Below are 18,157 nucleotides of genomic sequence, written 5' to 3' on the forward strand. Positions count from 1 at the left end.
TGACTGCTTAAAAAGTAGGGGAAAATACATGGCTGTGAATTTAATTTTACTCTTTATGGGCCTTTAGTTTTAATATGTAGCATACAAGGCATAAGACTGCATTTTTTTTCTGGTACTAGGGATTGAACCCAGGGGTGCTTTACCATTGAGGTACACCCCCAGATCTTTTGTTTTGAGCGTGGCCTTGAACTTACAATCCTCCTGCCTCAGGCTCACGAGTCGCTGGAGTTACAGTCGGGGCACCGTGCCTGGCAGTGTACATCACTGAGGGGCTTTTCACCAGTCGGGGGGCCCTTCCGGGCCTCTTCCTGCCTTTCTGTTCCCTTCCCCACTTCCTTCAGCAGAGCACGAAGCCCCATGGTTCCTGGGCACGGACACTCTGGCCTCACCTGCAAGGCGTCAGTGAGGTTTTCTGTGTAAAATTAACGTTTGAATCAGATGCAAAGGCATGTTGAAAAGTAGACCCTGCAGCCACTTGAAGACGTCCCCGGTACTTGCTTTCTCCTGGTTCTTCCTAGCATTTGCCTTGGCCAGTACTTGACCACTCGGCGTCCACGGGGGCTGGAAGCACATGTTCACTACAGTGCACAGCGTTCCCAGGCCACCGCTGTGGCTCCGAAGGCCTGACACAGTTGTGCCTGCCAGGCACACAGGCAGTTTAAGTTGGGAGAGGAGAGCTCTGATTCCGGGATGCTGAATGCTTTGGTTCCTTGGTCACATCTTCACAAAGACTCCGCCAGTGGTGTGGCACAGGGAGGGCCTTATGTAGTGCACAGCTTACTCAGGAAAAGCAGGCTTCTCACGCATCTCCTTGTGCCACGTAGGAAAAACGTGAGGCAGCTCCTGATACCAGCCTGCTGGTTTGTTGTCATCAGGCTGTCTGGCTCCTGGGTCACACGGTGCGAGGTTGCAGGTTAGTTAGCTGAGGGACTCTTACACACAGGTGCTCTCCTGATTTCTGATTTTGTATCTCCTGGGGACCGTACTTCCTGTATCTGGTTATCATACTGGGCTGTGTGTGTGTGTGTGTGTGCGTGTGCGTGTGTGTGTTTTAAGGGCTGGGGACAGTTTCCCAGCACAGCCTTCAGCTGCTAACAACTGTTATGGTTTGGACGTGAAGTGTCCTCCAAAAGCTCAGGTGTGAGACAATGCCAGAAGGTTTGGAAGAGAAAGGATCGGGCCATACCTTAACCTAATCAGTGAACAGATCCCTGGTGGGATTAACTGAGTGGTGGCCCGAGGCAGGTGGGGTGTGGCTGTGGATGTATATTTGTATCTGGTGAGTGGGGTCTCTCTGATTCCTGATGGCCATGTGAGCTGCTTCCCTCTGCCACACTCTCGCACCCTGATGTCTGCCTCACCTGGAGCCCAGGGGAGTGGGCTTCTGTTCACTAAGACCTCGGAAACCGTGAGCCTCAAGTAAACTTTTCCTCCTTTAAAATTGTTCGGATCAGATCCTTTAGTCACAGCAGCAAAAAAAGCTAAGACACACATGCACAGGGCACCAGGAGCCCTGGCCAAGAAGGACACACACAAAGGTGTGGGCTGTACTTGTGCTCTGCCTCACAAGCGAAATTCCATGAAAATGCCCCTGATGGTCGAGGTAGAAGGAGGGGTAGATGAAGAACCAGGGCAGCGAAGCCCAGGCCACGCATGGTCTTTGGCAGGAGAAGCGTCCCCTTCCCAAGGTCACCACGGCTTCCAGCATAGGTGGTGTAGCCAGCAGGATGGGGGGAGGGGTACCTGGAAAGACAGTGCAGATCAGCCCCTAAATCTTGATGTCAGAACTGAGAGCCAGAGCCCTGGAAATCTGTCCTTTTTCTTCTTGAAATTGGGTCTGGGGTATTTAAGATTGAGGTGTATTCTTTGATGCTTGCATTTATCAGACTGTTGGTTGTAAGGAGTGGGGACTGAGTCAGGTCACCTCAAGCAAAGATGGTAAAAAGAGGAGGGAATCTCATGAATCCAACAAAGAAACGGTGCTGTGGCTGTGCCACCCTGAGTCGTGCAACCTCAGAGTCCCCCAGCTGTCCGCTGGTGGGTGTTCGGAAACTGCAACCCACTTACCCTTCTCTGCTCACCTCTTTCTGTCAAGCAGCTTCCTCGACCTCACATACCGGGGCTCAATCCTGAGTCTGTCACCTGCCAGCTGAGTAGTCTTGGGCATATGATGCGACCTTTTGGTGCATATTTGGCACAAAAGGTGAGAGGGAAGGTGAAGGAGGAAGGGTTAGCTGCCGTCATCCACAGATTCTAAAATGCACGCTTTCGTGCACATCTTGAAGTCTGGGCTTGCCTGGCCTTCCGCAGAGGCTCTGTCCAGCGGGCAGGGGTGGTGGGCTCTTACTGTCGCCATGTGCAAACGTGCCGGTTCTTCCTGGCTGTTGATGGGCGACTGCGGCTTCCCTGTGGGACGAAGGGACCACTTGAGGCAGGATATGAGTTTCAGCTGTTGTTGGGAAACCCACTGACGCTTTTGATAAACTCAAAATGCTGCTCATTCACAACGGTGCTTCCCCGTCACAGCGTTCCACTTCTCGAGATGGCTTTTTAATGCTGACTTATATGTGGCTTTTATCATTTTCCACTTTTGTGTACACCTGAAAAGGAAAATAGAAGCAAATGAGTTCACTAGGGTTCCTGAAACTTCTCCACGTCCAGAGTCTGATGGTTCTGAGTTTCTCTTTGACTCTGTGGCCCGAACTCAGCTTCTCTACACAGCTTCGTCCTGAGGAGCCAAGAGCACCCTGCCCCACCCTCAGCACTGCGCCTGGCGCTCTGGGTGGCCCGCCTTCAAGGTGCGTTTCCCTTCTAGGGAGGTCGTGGCCATCTAGGTGCCGACACACCGGGTTTGACTGCTGCCACCACTTTGCCATTGGCCCCACTGGCACTTCCTTAGGTCCTCAGCAAAGCCTCTGCTGTCCACAGGGTGACTTCTTCCAGCTGGTGAAGGTGGCCAGTGTGGGTGTGGCAGCGTGTCACCGGCAGAGCTGAGCAGGGCCAGCTAGCAGCCAAAGGTCTGCCCCCTTCTCTGCGTGGCTCTGCAGCTTCCATTACACAAAATGACAGCCTTATTCTCTCCACAATCCCCAGCTGGGACCAGTGTTCCTCTCTCTGTCCAGTCCACCAACTTCATCCACCCAAGTGCAGAGTAGAGTTCTGTGACACAGACATGACTGCCCGCGGCTTGCTAGGGAGTTGGTTTATGTCTTTGTGTCCCTGGTACACACGGGACTACGCACAGTACCACCCACAGGACTGTGCACAGTACCACTCATAGGACCATGCACAGTACCACCCACAGAACCATACACAGTGCCAGAGGACCACTCACAGGACCATGCACAGTACCAGAGCACCATACACAGGACCACGCACAGTACCACCCACCGGGACCATGCACAGTACCAGAGGACCACATGCAGTCCCACGCACAGTACCACCCACAGGGCCTTACACAGTACATGCCTGTTTGTTACATGGGTATAGGGACCAGAATGATCTTGTAAGAGAATAAAGTCCATGGTTCATTTACCATCTACAACTTGACAATGAATTGTGAAGTTTAAGTTTTTTTAAATCAATAGCATCTCCCAGTTACTTGCTGTATAAGTATTCGGTCTCAATTGTCTGAAAATGTCATATTTGAGTTCTTTCATAGATTCAGATTTTCTAGTGTCTACACATTCTCCTGACTCGGAGAATTTTTCAGTAATCATTTTGATGCCCTAATTGATTAACACTTTAATGGAGCATAAATATATATGATATAGCAGCATAATATATTAAACATTCTGTTCCTTGTAAATATTAGTGACCTCTTAGGATCATTATCTCCCTGAAAATGTCTTCTTCCTCCTGTTTCCTCCACAGCTGAACTGAAGGGAACAGGTGGACGTCTCTAGCTGTTCTGGTGAGCGGATTCCCCCTTTCCGGCAGATCCATGTCACCGAGTAAATTCTCTAACTTCTGTGTTAAAGTCTTATGTGACTGGTTTCTTCCCAAAGCCAGTGTCCTCGGTGCAACTGACCAAATGAGATGGGCTTTCCCAGTCTTCAAGGTTTGGTGCCAGCCTGCGGGCACGACTTCAGTCCTCTGTCATTGTGCCATTTGCTGAAGGGACATGCAACCACTGTCCACAGTTCTGTAGCTGGCCTCTCCTTCTTTTCCACTGCTGCCCCGCCTGCCCCAGACCTCCTGCCTGCCCTCGGACACTGCTCTGACCCCCAAGCCAGCGCTCCCGCGCCAGCCTGCTCTTGCAGCGATGGCAGGACCAGGCGAGTCTGCAGGGAAGGGCCTTCTCGGGCCAGCTCCTCTGCACTAGAACTTCACTGTCCTTGGATGGAGCCCAGATCCTCCATGTGGCCTTGACACTCTCTGCAATCTGTCCTTAGCTTACTTACCCAGCTGTGACAACTGTGATTTCACAGAGAAACCTTCCTTTCCATCACACCGGTGCTCAAGCAGAGTGTGACCCTGGTGTGGTGGAGGCCACCTGATCCTCGGCCCTCCTGCCGTCCGCTGGAGCGGGGCTGCCTTGGTCTCTTCCTAGTCAGTGAAGCCAAGATATTCTAGAATAGGGCCCAAAGTCTTCTTCCTACCACAATATACCTTACATTTTGTAGCCATATATAATTTATACTCTGCACTAACAAATAATGATTCCCCCTCTCTGCTAATTCTCCCTACAACTACTTTTTAATATTTGGCCTGGCGGATCTTTTAATGTTTCACACAGGAACCCGCCAGCTACAGCATCTCCTGTGACTTTAGAACACACTCTGGGCTCCCGTGGGCTCCAGGGTCTGAATGGAACAGCCTCAGCCTCCCCTCCGACCTCTGCCCTTTCACACTGCTGGCTCCTGGCTGCTCCCCAGGGCCTTGGCTTGCCACTTCTGCTGACTTGTTCTCATACACTTGACTTGTAGGTGGCTGCTCTGTCCAAACCTCACCTCCTCAGGGAGGCCCCGGGCCACCAGGCAAGCATTGGTTCCTCCCCAGCGGTACTTGGTGTCACCTGCGACTGCTGCAGAGGACGTGCAGTCTGTGTCTCCCTCCGGCTCTCCAGCTCCAGGAAGGAGTGAGGACGTTTTGTCGGTCCTGTTCCCGTGTTCACACCGCTGGCCATGACACAGAGACTTGGTAAGCGTTTGTTAACCAGGGGCTGTGGACGTGAGGGGGCGGCCAGGGCCACACTCAGCATCCACAAGGCCTGGACTCAGTCCAGCACTGGAGAGCAAAACCCAAGCCACCAGGAATAGGTGAGTGGATTATTGGCAGATGAATTTAAGACTCTGAGTTAGGGGTGGGTTGCAGTGTGTCTGCTTTACAGTGTCCGTTTTCAAATTCAAGGAGGGCAAGAGATTCGCAAGAGCAGCGAAGGGGAAAACCCAAAGTGGACGGCCTCCTGCTGTTCTGGGCGCCTAAGCGTTACCCTGTCCTTCGATGCCCTCCTCCGTGTCCTCCTCTGTCCTCCTCCGTGTCCTCCTCTGTATGGCCACTTCACTTCATGCAATAAACTCGCAACTTAGAAGATGCAAAACAGGTTCTTAAACAAAAGGACACCAATTTAAACCACGTCCTTTAAAGCACGGCTTCAAGAAGTTGTACGTTCCCTCCAGTGATTCTGCCATTGCTGATTATTTTAAACCTCTTGGTTGGCAAAGACTTTCAGTCAGATTATTAGTAACCAATATAAAAAAAATCGGTTTTGTTATTTATATGTCAACAGGTTCCCACATTGCTACTCAGCCTAAGCACTCGTAGCACTCAGTACATCCGGCTTCTATTGACTGACAGGTCGATAAAACCCAAGACCATCTTCTAAAAGGAGACATCTTTCCAGTACTGGCATTATTTACAATACTCACAATATCCCACTTAGGAATATACAATATTAAAGTTATTAAGTTTTTTCCCAAAAGAATGTGGATGGAAGCCTAGATAATATTTACAACTCAAGGATTTTAAAGAAAGATTTATTCAATTGCAATGCATCTTACCTTTTCTGATAACTACATTGGGTGGGAAAGCACCTCTACAGATGTACCAGTTCTCAGGTGTTAGTCAAAAGTCATCTCCATCAAAAATGTAACTTGGATTCTTCAAAAGGCAATCGAGGTACATACTGCATTTCCCCCATTTTAGTGAAAATGCACACCCCTCATGTGGCGGTGTTGTAAATCAGAAGAAAGAGTGCAGAAAAGGATGGACGTGAACATTGATTCCTAGAAGGCTCATTTTCCCCATTTGGATTGAAATTTGAAGTGACTCATTCTCAACAATAGGTGGCGCTTCACAGGGTTTTCCTTGTTAATTGCATTGGCTATAGGAAATAACATCTTTCTGCCATCAATTAAAAAATTAATACAAAAACATTAAGATTCATGTGATACTTTGGTAGTTTTGCCTCAAAACTGTCATCTTTACAGAGGATCAAAACTGAGATTCTTGGAGATTATAAAAAAGAGCAATAAATATGCTTTTTGAAAATGTTCAGGAGCACCATCTGTGTACTACTTTTAAATTTATTTTTGACATTTTAAATGTTATGCAGTCACTTTTCAAATACATATTTGCTGTTTTTTACTTTTAATGATCACAGTTTATAAATTTTGTAAAAGGGTTATTTATATATATATATATATATATATATATATATATATGTATATATTTACAATGACTTTTATCTTAACTGGAATCAAAATGTTCACAGTGAAAAGTTGCAGGTAAATGTTAAGGTGGTCAAGACCCATCATGTGGCTTCATCTGAAATTATTAGTAGACAGCTGCTCCCAACTCCTGTGCACATGTGTGTGCCCCCCCCCCCCCCACAGGACAACACATTTAAGCCCCCAAGAGGTCTCAGGCTTAGAAAAACAAAAATGAAACCAATTTAACTTGAAAATGTGATAAGGCAAGGAGGCTCTTTATTCAGGAAGGAAGCTCCCGGGTGGGTGGGGGGGACCTGAGAGTTGTCCTCACGGACAGTGTGCTTCAGGACAACGGTCACTAATCATTAAGAAGATCCTTAAAGCCTACGAGGCATTTGTGCAGGTGTGGTCCTTCAGTAGCACTGGACTGGGGAAATAGTTAGGATTACCAACTTCAGGTAATTGATGAGAAAACAGCTCAGAGACCCCGAGTGGGGGTCCCCTAGCTAGGAAGTGCATTGACTGGCCCTGTTCTGGCACTCTGGTTGCCACCTATGCAGTGCCCATGAGCTGACCTTACGATCCAGCGGGTCTTGCCAACCCTCTGATCTTCAATACGGGTACTGTCAATTATTATAGACCGTAGAATGCTTTTATAAATGGTATTATTTTAAAAGAAAATCACAAATTATGGAAAACTCTTAAGTGTAAAAAGTCTCTTTGGGTGAGATTTGCTTGTTTTCTTTTTTCACTATTAAGTATTCTTAAAGAAGGGCCTGCTGAGAGTTGTCTCATCAATATCCTTTTTCTTTTTTCACAAAGGATAAACTGTAGTTTTGGCATAGGTTATTTCAATAGGAAATAGAGATGAAAATAGACAAGCCCCAGGAGATGTTTTAATGAAAACATGACTTTATTTTTTTGCTGTTCTATCTTGGGGGGCAGTTACAGGTTTCAATTAACCCGGGTTCTTGTGTGCCGTTCTCTAAGGATGGGACACAGTTTCAGAAGTGAGAGATTAGTAACTTGCTGACCAGAATCAAAGATCCACCGTGATCCTTGTAAGGGCCATTCCACCCTCACCTCAGATGCCAGATCAGCAGGACAGATGCCTAATCTCCTTTTCTTACAAACATGAAGACCAAGTCCAGGCCCAGAAGGGAATCTGAACATCACTGGAGGGGAAAGAGGTTCGTGCTGAGGTGGTCTCCGGACGCTGCCTTCCCACGGGGGCTCGTTAGTGGAAGCCTGACACACAGTGGGGATCAGGCTGTCGTGCCCTGGATCTCCTGGAACGGACAACGCCTATCAGGAGGAAGGGCACCCTTCAGAGCCCCTCCACGTGCTCTGCTCGCTTTACTGACAGCTCGCAGGGAAACACAGTCCCGGTTTGCTGTGGAATGAGGGAGCTGACAGAAGGCACAACCCTTCAGTGGGACCCAGCCAGGGAGTCGCTTGAGTTGCCCACTTCCAGACTGAAACCAGCCCGCGGGAGCAGCACCCAGAGAGCCCCGAGGAGGAGGACTTGCTCCTGAAGACCAGGGGAATGTTTATGGAAAATTTACAGAATAGGTTACTCTATTTCTGTCAACTGCAAGGATTGTTTACAAAAGGAAACTGAAAATAACAGGACCCAGCCTTGCCAGCTTTTCTTGGGAAGTAGAATAATATAGTGACTATTGCCCTAAAAGGAAAGTAAAGGAAATTCAGTCCCCATTTCTCATTCTCCATTGATTCACTGGGTTGTTAGGTGCTAATGCCTCAACTTCTGTGACTACTGTTTGTGTTTCTCAGTAACAAAAAATGTTATAGCTGAATAATAACACCGTGAATCTTACTAGCAATAATGTAAGTTATATTACTAATAACACAATTGACTATGACTTCACAGAAGCATTGGATTAGTAAGGGATGAGTTTACAAAAGTGTGGGATACATTAGAGTTGCTGCTGTTTTTATTTTGGAAAATAAAATGAATAAATGAATAAGGAAAGCCTTTTAGAATCCTACTGTTTATTTATTTATTTTTAATTTCTAACAGTTGCAAGGAGATACCAGGCCTTTTTCCCCCCCACCTTTTACTCAAAAGTCGAGTGAGAAGAGATAGCTAACTTTGTTTCCACGTGACCAGGAAGAACAATTTACAGATGCCATTCCACTCCATTTAGACATATTTGGACATAGTGAACTAAAAATTATTACAAGATTTCCCTATTGGTATTTACATTGCTTTTCTTTTCCAGAAAAATCTCATATATTAGATATCCATTTTTATCAAGGTATGCTGTAATTAAACTCACAAAATAAAGAACAACATCTATTTTAAACTAAAAATGTTGATTTCTACAAAGGCATGTAATCATAGGCAATCAAAAGGAGAAGCAGGTTTCATTAAATGTCTTCTTGATCCAAAGAGGCAAGGCTATTCTTATATATTTTTTTTTATTAATTTAATATTTATTTAATATTAATTTAATATTTAGAGAAAAACATTGATGTATTTGGAGCCAAGCGACGCAAAGGGTCATTGATCAATTTAATACAGCATATTGGATTTCTAAATAGAACATGACCCACAGAAACACTGTTGTAGATAAAATCTCATGGATTTTATTCATTATTATAATTTGAAAATACTCAATCACATAAAAATTGTTTTAATGCTGGGGCTGGGGCTAGGTTGTGGCTCAGTGGTAGAGCACTTGCCTGGCATGTGTGAGGCCCTGGGTTCAATCTTCAGCACCGCATAGCATACGCATAAATAAATAAATAAATAAAAGATCCATTTACAACTAAAAAATGTTTTCAAAAATTGTTTTAATGCATCTCTGGTTGATATAGTTTGAAGTGTACTGTAATAGAAATCTTTCAACTATATTTTTGAAGGGTTGGTGGAATTAGAATGTTTGGTGCTCCCTCTGCTGATTTTATCATATTGGTGAACTCACCCTCTCCTCCTGTTCACACATCCGACAGTCCCAGAGTTTAAACTTGTTGCTCACTATGGTGAGAGGTGAGAAGACAATTTCAAAGAACCAAATAAGATACTCATGGGATGTTCTATTTCTGATTTGAATCTTCAAATCCATTCACAAGAATTCCCCAAATCAGATGAAATCTATGAGAAAGGCAAAATATATACAATAAAATTAATTTTATCTTTTAGACTATTTTAGTACCATTCAGAGCATTAAGGGTGCCTATGTAGCTCATGGGCTCATTCTTGTTCTATTATTTTCTAGTGATTTTTGCTGGTGTCCTCAGCAATGCCCTGGGTTCCTTAGAAGCAATTCTAAACATGACTTTAATTTTTGAAAGTGTTCAAGCATTTGAAAGTTCAGTATTGGGTGGGGGTGGAGTTTCAACAGAATCACTTGCTATTATAAAGGATATTTTTAAAAATTACTTTGAACTGGAAATATCCATACTGAAATCTACATATGATTTAGATTCTTGAATTTTGTTTTTGTTTGCTTTCCAAATGGACTTTGTTATTCCTGATACATGCTACCTGGGAAAATATTTCTTTTTTACTTTGTTTTAGGGTTTTAAAAGCTTTTATCTTTAAAAGTTTTTAAAACCTTAAATTTAAAATCTTAAATTTCATCTACAGTTATCTTTATGCAGCATGAACTTCATGGTTTTGATAATATCCAAAATCCCAGTTTGTAAAAAAGCAAAAAGCAAGTTTCCTACTTACATATTTTTTTTCAGTGACACATCATAGGGTTAAGAATTATTAAATCTGTGAATTGTTTCTATTTTAATTAATTGCCTTTTAACTGATTTTTAAAATCAGTTAAAAATAGGGTTTTTTCTCAAAATTATTCAAATATATTACAAAACAGAAAGAATTTGGGATTTTTGTTTTCATGTGATTGACTTTTGGGAAATAGTATCACAATCCAAGATAGAGCAGTTATTTTAAAACTCACAACAGATTTCCCCCCTGGTGAACATATGGTTATGGTATATTTGCCAAAAGGAGCACTACTTTCTGAAACTTCAGATTTCACTTACTCTCAACTTTGATTTAGACAGGAATTGTGATGTTAAATTATTATTTTTGAAATATCAATACACATTTTCCCTCTAGTTGTTCAAAGGGATGGCTTGACATACAGCGTTTTTCATTTTTTTTTTTTTTTTTAAAATCGTATTTTACAATCATTTACTAATTCAACTTCAAGGGTGGAATTCACCAATCCTTTTAAATTAGCGATGGGTAAGTAGAGATTGATAGCTAAATTTGAATGTGTTCCTTCACGACAAATTTATTTGCAGGATTTTTTAGAGGCAATCCCCAATTTTTAGAGGATGTTTATTACACGAGTCTGTAAGTTTACGTTTCCAACTCGGTACACACAAACCAAGAGCCAACGGAAACAGGAGGAAATCCTGTTCCAGGTTTTCGGGCCGCTGGTGTGATTGACACATGATATCACTGGGGGCGTGTCTTGGAGTGGAGGTGGAGGTGGCCGCGAGGAGCTGAAATGCTGCAGAGCAGGAGTGGGATCGCTCTGTAAGGCACACAGTGGTTTGCGGAGCGATAGCAGCGGACCCAGCTCCCTGCCCCGGATAAGGAACAGCTGCAGTCGCTGCAAATGTGCGTGAAAAGCAATTTCCAATCTTTGCATTAGGTAAGAACTGTTTCCTTTCTTTCCTTCGTAGACATTTTAGGAAAGATAAGGTGAGAAATGTCGGTTTTTGCAAGGAAGAGAACATTTCTTTGAACTTGCTCTAGAGCTGAGATTACTGGCTGCATTTCAAAACACCGGCAGCGTTCCCACTACTGAACGCTCTTAAAAGTCTACCGCTAAAAGAAAAAGCAGGGTCCCTTTCACTTCCCCCCTTAACCGAACAGCAACAAGTTTAACCTCTGGGACTGTCGATGTGTGAAACAGGTCGTTTGTACCGAAGAGGGGCTGGACCAAACGTGGGTCTGTTTAGGCATTGTTGGCGACCGAATCCGAGCGAAGCCGGGTTCAAACCTGCGTTTCTTTCTGCGTGCGGAGTCCCTGCGCGCACAGGCGCTGCTTGACGTTGGTTGAACTCCTGGGCATTCCAAGGGGCAAAAGCACTTCAGCAAAACGTGCACGGCTGCATGTTACCCGGGCTCGCTGCTGACACGCGACTGCGCCGGCCTGTCAATCACCGGGCGCGGGCACATGGCTGGGCTGCGGGCGCGGGCAAGCTGGCCAGCGGCGGGCGCGCGGCGCGTCCCAGGGCCCGGAGAGAAGGGAGACTGACGTGTTTCTCTGTGATCATCTGTGGCAGGCGTTTCGCCGTGGAACCGGAGGGGCGGAGGACTGGAAGTGAGCGCTGCCCAGGAGAGGCTGACCTGCCGGGACCGCGGCTCCTGGGACGCGGCGCCCACTGCCCAGCGTGCGGGATCGGCGGAGCGCCTCGGCCTGCGCGGGGACCAGGACGACGTCCGTCCACCTCGCCCTGAGAAGGACCCCGAACTTCGCTCCTTTCGCCCCCCAGAGGCGGGTGGGAGCCCCTCCCCCACCGGCCTCGGCCCGCCGAGCCCGCGACGTGGATCCACTCGTCCGGAGCCGCCCCTGCCTGCCTGCCCCGCGGGGAGCGGAGGGAGCCCCGCGGCGTCCGGCGCGCACGCCTCCCTGCCGCGCGCCAGCTCGCGTTCCCGAGGCTCGGAGAGCGCGAGCGAAGGGACTTCCTCAGCTGGTTCCCAGAGGGGGCTGCAGGAGAGGAGCCCCAGGTGGATGCTGCTGAGCCGCGGGGCGCACGCGAGCCGGGAGAGGTCGCGGGAGAGCAGCGCGCGGCGGCCGGAAGGGGGCCGCGGGGCGCTCCGCAGGACGGCGGGGGCGGGCCGACGCACCGCGGCTCGGGCGATGCCCCCGCGTCCTCCCCGCCGCGGTTGATGCCGCGCCGCCCGCTGCCCGCACCGGGACCCGGGCCGGGCCGCACGGCGAGGGCCCCCGCCGCCGCTCTGGCCTGGGTGAGTGTGCGGCAGGTGCGGGGCGGGACGGGACCGGGGCGGGCGGAGGGCCGTGTCCGCGGCGGGCGCCGCGCGTGTCGGGGCGGCCCGGAGCGCGCCGCGGCCCTGGGCGCCCCGGGTGCTGCGCGCGGCGCGGGCGCGGCGGGAGAGGGCGCTGCCACTTTAAAAGCCTCGGCCGCCTCGCGAGGCGGGGGCCTCGCCCCCCTGGAGAGCTTGTTTTCATTCATAACTTTTTCCCCTCCGTCCTCCGCGGAGACTATGTATTCGCGCTGCCTGCGGAGGAGCGCAGAGGGCGCGCGCCCGGGAAGCGGGTCTGGGGCCGGGGGACGAGGCCGGCGCTGCGAGCCGTGGGAAGCCGGCGCCGTGGGCAGTGCGAGGAGGTACGCGGTCCGCGGTCCGAGGGCGCCTCCCGCGCCCCGGCCCTGCCCGCCGGTGCCCTTGGCCCGCGGCGTGGGTCGGCCCCAGCCCCGGGGACCTGCGCTGGGGTGCGGGTCGCGCCGCTCCGGGCCTTGCGGGCAGTCGGTTCTTAAAGCGCCCCTTGCCTGGGGAGGGCCGGGCCTCGGCGCGTCTGGTGGGCCGGAGTAAGAGCCGGTCTTAACAGCCCTTAAGGACTCGACCAAACCCCGCGTGGTGACTGTTTCTCGCCGCGTGCAGGAAGGTAAAAGTAGTGGGCGCTGGAGAAGTGAACCTGGAGGAGAGTCCAGGGACGCTCAGTGCTGGAGAGGTGAACCTGGAGGAGAGTCCAGGACGCTCAGTGCAGGCGCTTGGTTCCGCTTTATTCCTTAAGATGGGGTTTGGGGCATAGGGCAGTAGTGATAAGGGGCATTTTCCCCTTTCGGGTCTTGATTTGGATTGCATCTGTAGAGAATTTGCAGAGAATATGTGTGAAATATAGTTTGCCATTGACTGGAAATGGGAACGTTTTTATATCTGGTAGTTTGTTTTATGAAGATTACATCACAACTTAGAAATATGTCACTGTGAGCCTGGAAACACAAATGCCTATTTTGATCAGGATATTAGTATACTTATTACAAGAAGCACAACGACTCAGAGTTGGCAGTGCTTTAAAGATCAAGGTCTGTCATATAAACACATATTTTTAAATTAAAGGAAATTCGGGTAATATTTTAATTACTCAGGATTTCCCCACCCTGCTTGAAAGCCTGACACTTCTGCATAAAAGTTATCTTGTTATGTGACTGAGCTCTTGTTGAAGCTTTTAAAGAAGTCGGATGTGAATACTCTGTTACAGTAGTGACAGAATGGTGTGTGTGTGTGTTAGTGACTGTTAACACACCAAGAACTCTTGTGCTTCTTATCCTTTATTGTGCATCTCACAGATCAGTAATGAGGTAGCCTTTGATTTCTGATTTCTACTAAGCATGACCGCTTATTCCGATATTCCATTTTAGTTTGGAATAGCTTGAGCTTTTTGGAAAATGCTTTCCTTAATTTCCTTTAATCTAAAGCATGTAATAGCATACAGCCAACAAAAGGCCTGGGCACCCATGTCATTCTTGATTTTTAAGATGTAGTAGACATTTCCTTTATGCAAACCACCAGTGAACTGACACTCAGCTTTCTCTAGACGAGAGCTCTCCCAGAGTTTGTGCCCAGTATTCTACACCAAGGCAAATTTCATTTTAATTTTTGTTAGACACACAAACAGGAAGACATTACTTCCTCTTGACTCTGCTTTTTTAAAGCTGGAAAAACGTCTGATTTTTATAGCATGGGGTCTCTTGCTTATATTCCCCTATGATGTGTCCATAGCCTCTCGGAATTGGATGCTGGTCAGGACCCCAGCATTATTGTATAAGGAGACCATTACCAGGTGGTTTAGGCACTTTGTGACTTGACAGGACCTCCCTCCCCCAACAAACGCTTCCTGTCGTTTATTTTCTCTTTTTCCTTAATTTTCCGTTTCTTTTCTAGGACTTCAGATGCATGCCAGGTTTCCGCTGACTGCAACAATCCAAGGTCCCCACACATGGAGCCCCCAAATCAGCATGGCAGTGGAATTTCGTTAGTTGTGACCCAGCAGCCTTCTTTGGATGGCCGTCAGAGGACAGACAATGAGAGAGAGATTCCGCCTGCTGCTGTTTTGTCCCTAGACCAGATCAAGGCCATCAGAGGCAGCAATGAGTACACAGAAGGGCCTTCGGTGGTGAAGAGACCTGCTCCTCGGACAGCACCCAGACCAGAAAAGCAGGAGAGGACGCACGAAATCATACCAGTCAATGTGAATAATGGCTACGACCAGAGACCCTCCAGCCACCTGGGCCCCGCGGGACCCCCGAGCAGTGCCCGCGGCCCGGTTCTGAGCAGGTCCACCAGCAGTGGCAGTGCAGCCAGCTCTGGCAGCAGCAGCAGCAGCAGCGCCTCCTCGGAGCAGGGGCTGTTGGGACGCTCCCCGCCAACCAGGCCTGGCCCTGCTCAGAGGTCCGAGAGGGCGGTCCGGACCCAGCCCAAACAACTGACTGTGGATGACCTGAAGGGTTCCTCGAAAGAGGACCCGGCCCAGCACAAGTTCATCTGCGAGCGGTGCCGGAAGTGCAAGTGCGGGGAGTGCACGGCGCCCCGGACCCTGCCCTCCTGCCTGGCCTGCAACCGGCAGTGCCTGTGCTCCGCGGAGAGCATGGTGGAGTACGGGACCTGCATGTGCCTGGTCAAGGGCCTCTTCTACCACTGCTCCAACGACGACGAGGGGGATTCTTGCTCAGACCACCCGTGCTCCTGCTCACAGTCACACTGCTGCTCCAGGTACCTGTGCATGGGAGCCATGTCGCTGTTCCTGCCCTGCCTGCTCTGTTACCCTCCCGCCAAGGGGTGCCTGAAGCTCTGCCGGGGGTGTTACGACTGGGCGCACCGCCCGGGGTGCAGGTGCAAGCGCTCCAACACTGTCTACTGTAAGCTGGACAGCTGCACCTCCCGGGCCCAGGGCAAGCCCTCCTGATCTGTGGAGGGCCCTGCACCTCCTGGACCCTGGCTCTCCAGCTGTGGCTGTAGAGGAAGATCCTGTTGGATGCTGAGCTTCTTTTCTTTGAGGTTTCCCTGCTTCCTGCCTTCTGCTCCCCATCCCAGGGTCTGACTCATGGAGTTTACGTTTCCACTGTGGGTGATCTTCAGTGAGAGGAGACGGAGACTGCGCGGACTCCCACCGATGGCAAGAGCCGAGGGCTTCTGGGTAGCCTTTTTCTTCTACAAGTGGCCCTCCAAAGTGGTGCTCCCACACACCCCCTGGACTGCAGTGGCCCAGGCTGTCTTTGACTGGCTTCGGTGGGAGCCAGGAGATTGGTTCTGGAGGAGGCAGCTGTCAGGCTGCTGAAGAAGCCGTGTCTCCAGTCTGTCTGCAGTCAGGGGCACCGTCCTAGCATGGGACCGTGAGTAGAAGGGAGGAGCCAGTTTTGCCATGACCTGAAAGTTCCCTTTAACCACTGCCCCTCTGCTCCTTGGTTCCCTCCCTCGGTCGGGGGTGTTTCCTCCTTTCTGTGGTTTTGGGTTTGCTCCACAGCATGGAGATCCGTCCTGTACTGCCCCATTCCTGCTCCAGCCTCCTGTCTGGAGGGCTCAGTGCCTCCCCCACGCCCATGCTCTTCACCAAATCTCTGTTACTGACAGGGGCTCTTGGTGACAGGCTGATTCCTGGCCCGTCTCTGGGTGTTAAAGAGCTGAGCTGCCTGGAGTGGTCTTGGCTCCTGCGTGGTTGCTTCTTTTGGCCCCTCTGGTAGTTAGCAGCTGGGTGATTCTAATCTTTTCTGTGTTTTCATTGCCTTAACCACAAACTGTGGTGCTTTTTGTATATTTTATGTATAAATCACAAAGTTGAATTCTGACTATTTTTAAGACAAAAGTTTGTTAAACTTTTTTATTGTAAAGAATATTTATTATGCGAATCTCTATTATTTTATGATATTTATTGCAAAAGACTGTTGAAATGTACTCCTGTCTGAATATAACAAAATATCAATACTTAATGGAAAAAAATAAAGTGACACGAAGAAAGTACATATGTTAACTACAATGCAGGAAATATATTAATTAATAACTGTCTCTCGATGCCTTCATTTATTAGCCTATACTGTTATGGTGCTTTTATTATTTGCTTTGATTCTTTTTCACATATATTCATTTTACTTCTTTCCCTTGAGCTATTGAATCTGGATGCAGGTGACCTCAAATTATAAGCTTGATGTTTCCTGCAAAGTACATCAGTCAAAATCTTGTAATGCAAGTTCTGTTTCAGCAAGTGCACAAATGAATCACTTTATTAAGTAAAATTTTTTTTGTAATATTAATAGTACCTCCCTACTTTGGCTATTTTGTAAGTGTGAGGTTTTGTGTAGTCATAGTTTCTTGAGACGGGGCACTTCTGTGTGTTTTTAAAGTTTATCTTACCTGTCTTGGGTTATTCAGAAATTCGTCAGCAAGACTTAAGGAATCTAGTTCAGTGGACACCCTAGAACCCTGGTACTGTCACTTTACAAAGCACTTAGAAGTTGGAGAGCACCAAAGGAATAATTCACACGGTCAGATGTCTTGAAAACTTTTCTGTTTCCTTTAATAAGTCTTTAATGTGACCTGTTCAGATTGTACTTTATGTGTCATGGAGTAAGAAATCTGGGCCTAAAACTCCACATAGATAAAGTAAATATTCTGATGCCTTCTGGCTTTTAGTCTGATTAAAACCACTGGCACCCGACTAGCCTGCCAGGAGTCCATGCTGAGCCTCCTGGGTCTGATGAAATTCTTGATCACGTGAGTCCCCACTCTGAGTCCCACCTTTTCCCTGTGGCTAAACAATATCGTCCGTGATTGTCTGCCTTTGAGAATTAGATGCTGACACAATCTGAACCCACGTGACCAAAGCCCTTGTCCAGGTGGTGTCTGGTGGTCACTGACGGATGTGCTGCTGCTTAGGAGTGTGTGCTCCACCGACAGGCCTTGGCTTTGCGGGTACAGACAGTGCAATTGGTAGAAACTTGCCTTCAAGCTTCTCCATCAAGCCACGACCCTATCAGTTGGTAATGTGACATCTATCAAATATTTGCTCTGTGCTGCCAGCAGAACATTTCAAAATGAAAACTCGTGTTACAGAGCTGCTTTGCCATCTCTGCTGTTTCAGAATGTGGGCTTAAGTTTCCGTTCACATCTTGTGATGTCATCGTGGCCTCGGTGCTCACAGTGTTTCCTTCAGATTTGGCTCCTAACGAAGTACGTAAACGGCCTCCCTCAAAATGCGATGTGGTTTCGGTGTTATCATTCAGACATTGGTGTAGGTAGGAGCTGGTGTAAGAGCTGTGTGTCTCCGTCATAACCAGGCTAAGAGTGGCACGTGGTGTGACCTCCGAGAGGGAGCTGTGCTGCAGGCTGCAGCTTCTGGCTGGGTGAGCTCATGGGGTTCACAGGTGGTCGCTGCCCCAGGGCTCCGCGTGGACTCCTGGCAGGCTAGTCAGATGCCAGAGCATGAACGCCTGACTCCAGACTCCTCCTTGTTTAGACCTGGGGTGTCGGGCGTGTCCCGAGAGCTGAGTCCTGC

The 18,157-nt window shown here is 48.4% G+C and overlaps 1 protein-coding gene across 4 annotated transcripts; it reads left to right on the forward strand.

Annotated features, from left to right (window-relative positions):
- Positions 1 to 11,134: 11,134 nt before the first annotated feature.
- Positions 11,135 to 16,671, forward strand: Spry1 (sprouty RTK signaling antagonist 1). Of its 4 annotated transcripts, none has more exons than XM_046459285.2 (2): positions 11,135 to 11,293; positions 14,554 to 16,671. In XM_046459285.2, the coding sequence occupies exon 2, from the start codon at positions 14,609 to 14,611 to the stop codon at positions 15,572 to 15,574; it is 966 nt and encodes a 321-aa protein (XP_046315241.1). In that variant the 5' UTR covers positions 11,135 to 11,293; positions 14,554 to 14,608; the 3' UTR covers positions 15,575 to 16,671. The 4 variants fall into 4 exon arrangements, with proteins under 4 accessions (XP_046315241.1, XP_046315240.1, XP_046315238.1 ...); XM_046459284.2 differs by lacking the exon at positions 11,135 to 11,293 and adding an exon at positions 12,486 to 12,615; XM_046459282.2 differs by lacking the exon at positions 11,135 to 11,293 and adding an exon at positions 12,873 to 12,995.
- The last annotated feature ends 1,486 nt before the right edge of the window (positions 16,672 to 18,157 follow it).

The sequence above is a fragment of the Marmota monax genome, unplaced genomic scaffold (genome assembly GCF_021218885.2).
Source record: "Marmota monax isolate L192 unplaced genomic scaffold, Marmota_monax_Labrador192_F-V1.1 WCK01_AAM20220418_F8-fsc00361, whole genome shotgun sequence".
NCBI classification, from domain to species: domain Eukaryota; kingdom Metazoa; phylum Chordata; class Mammalia; order Rodentia; family Sciuridae; genus Marmota; species Marmota monax.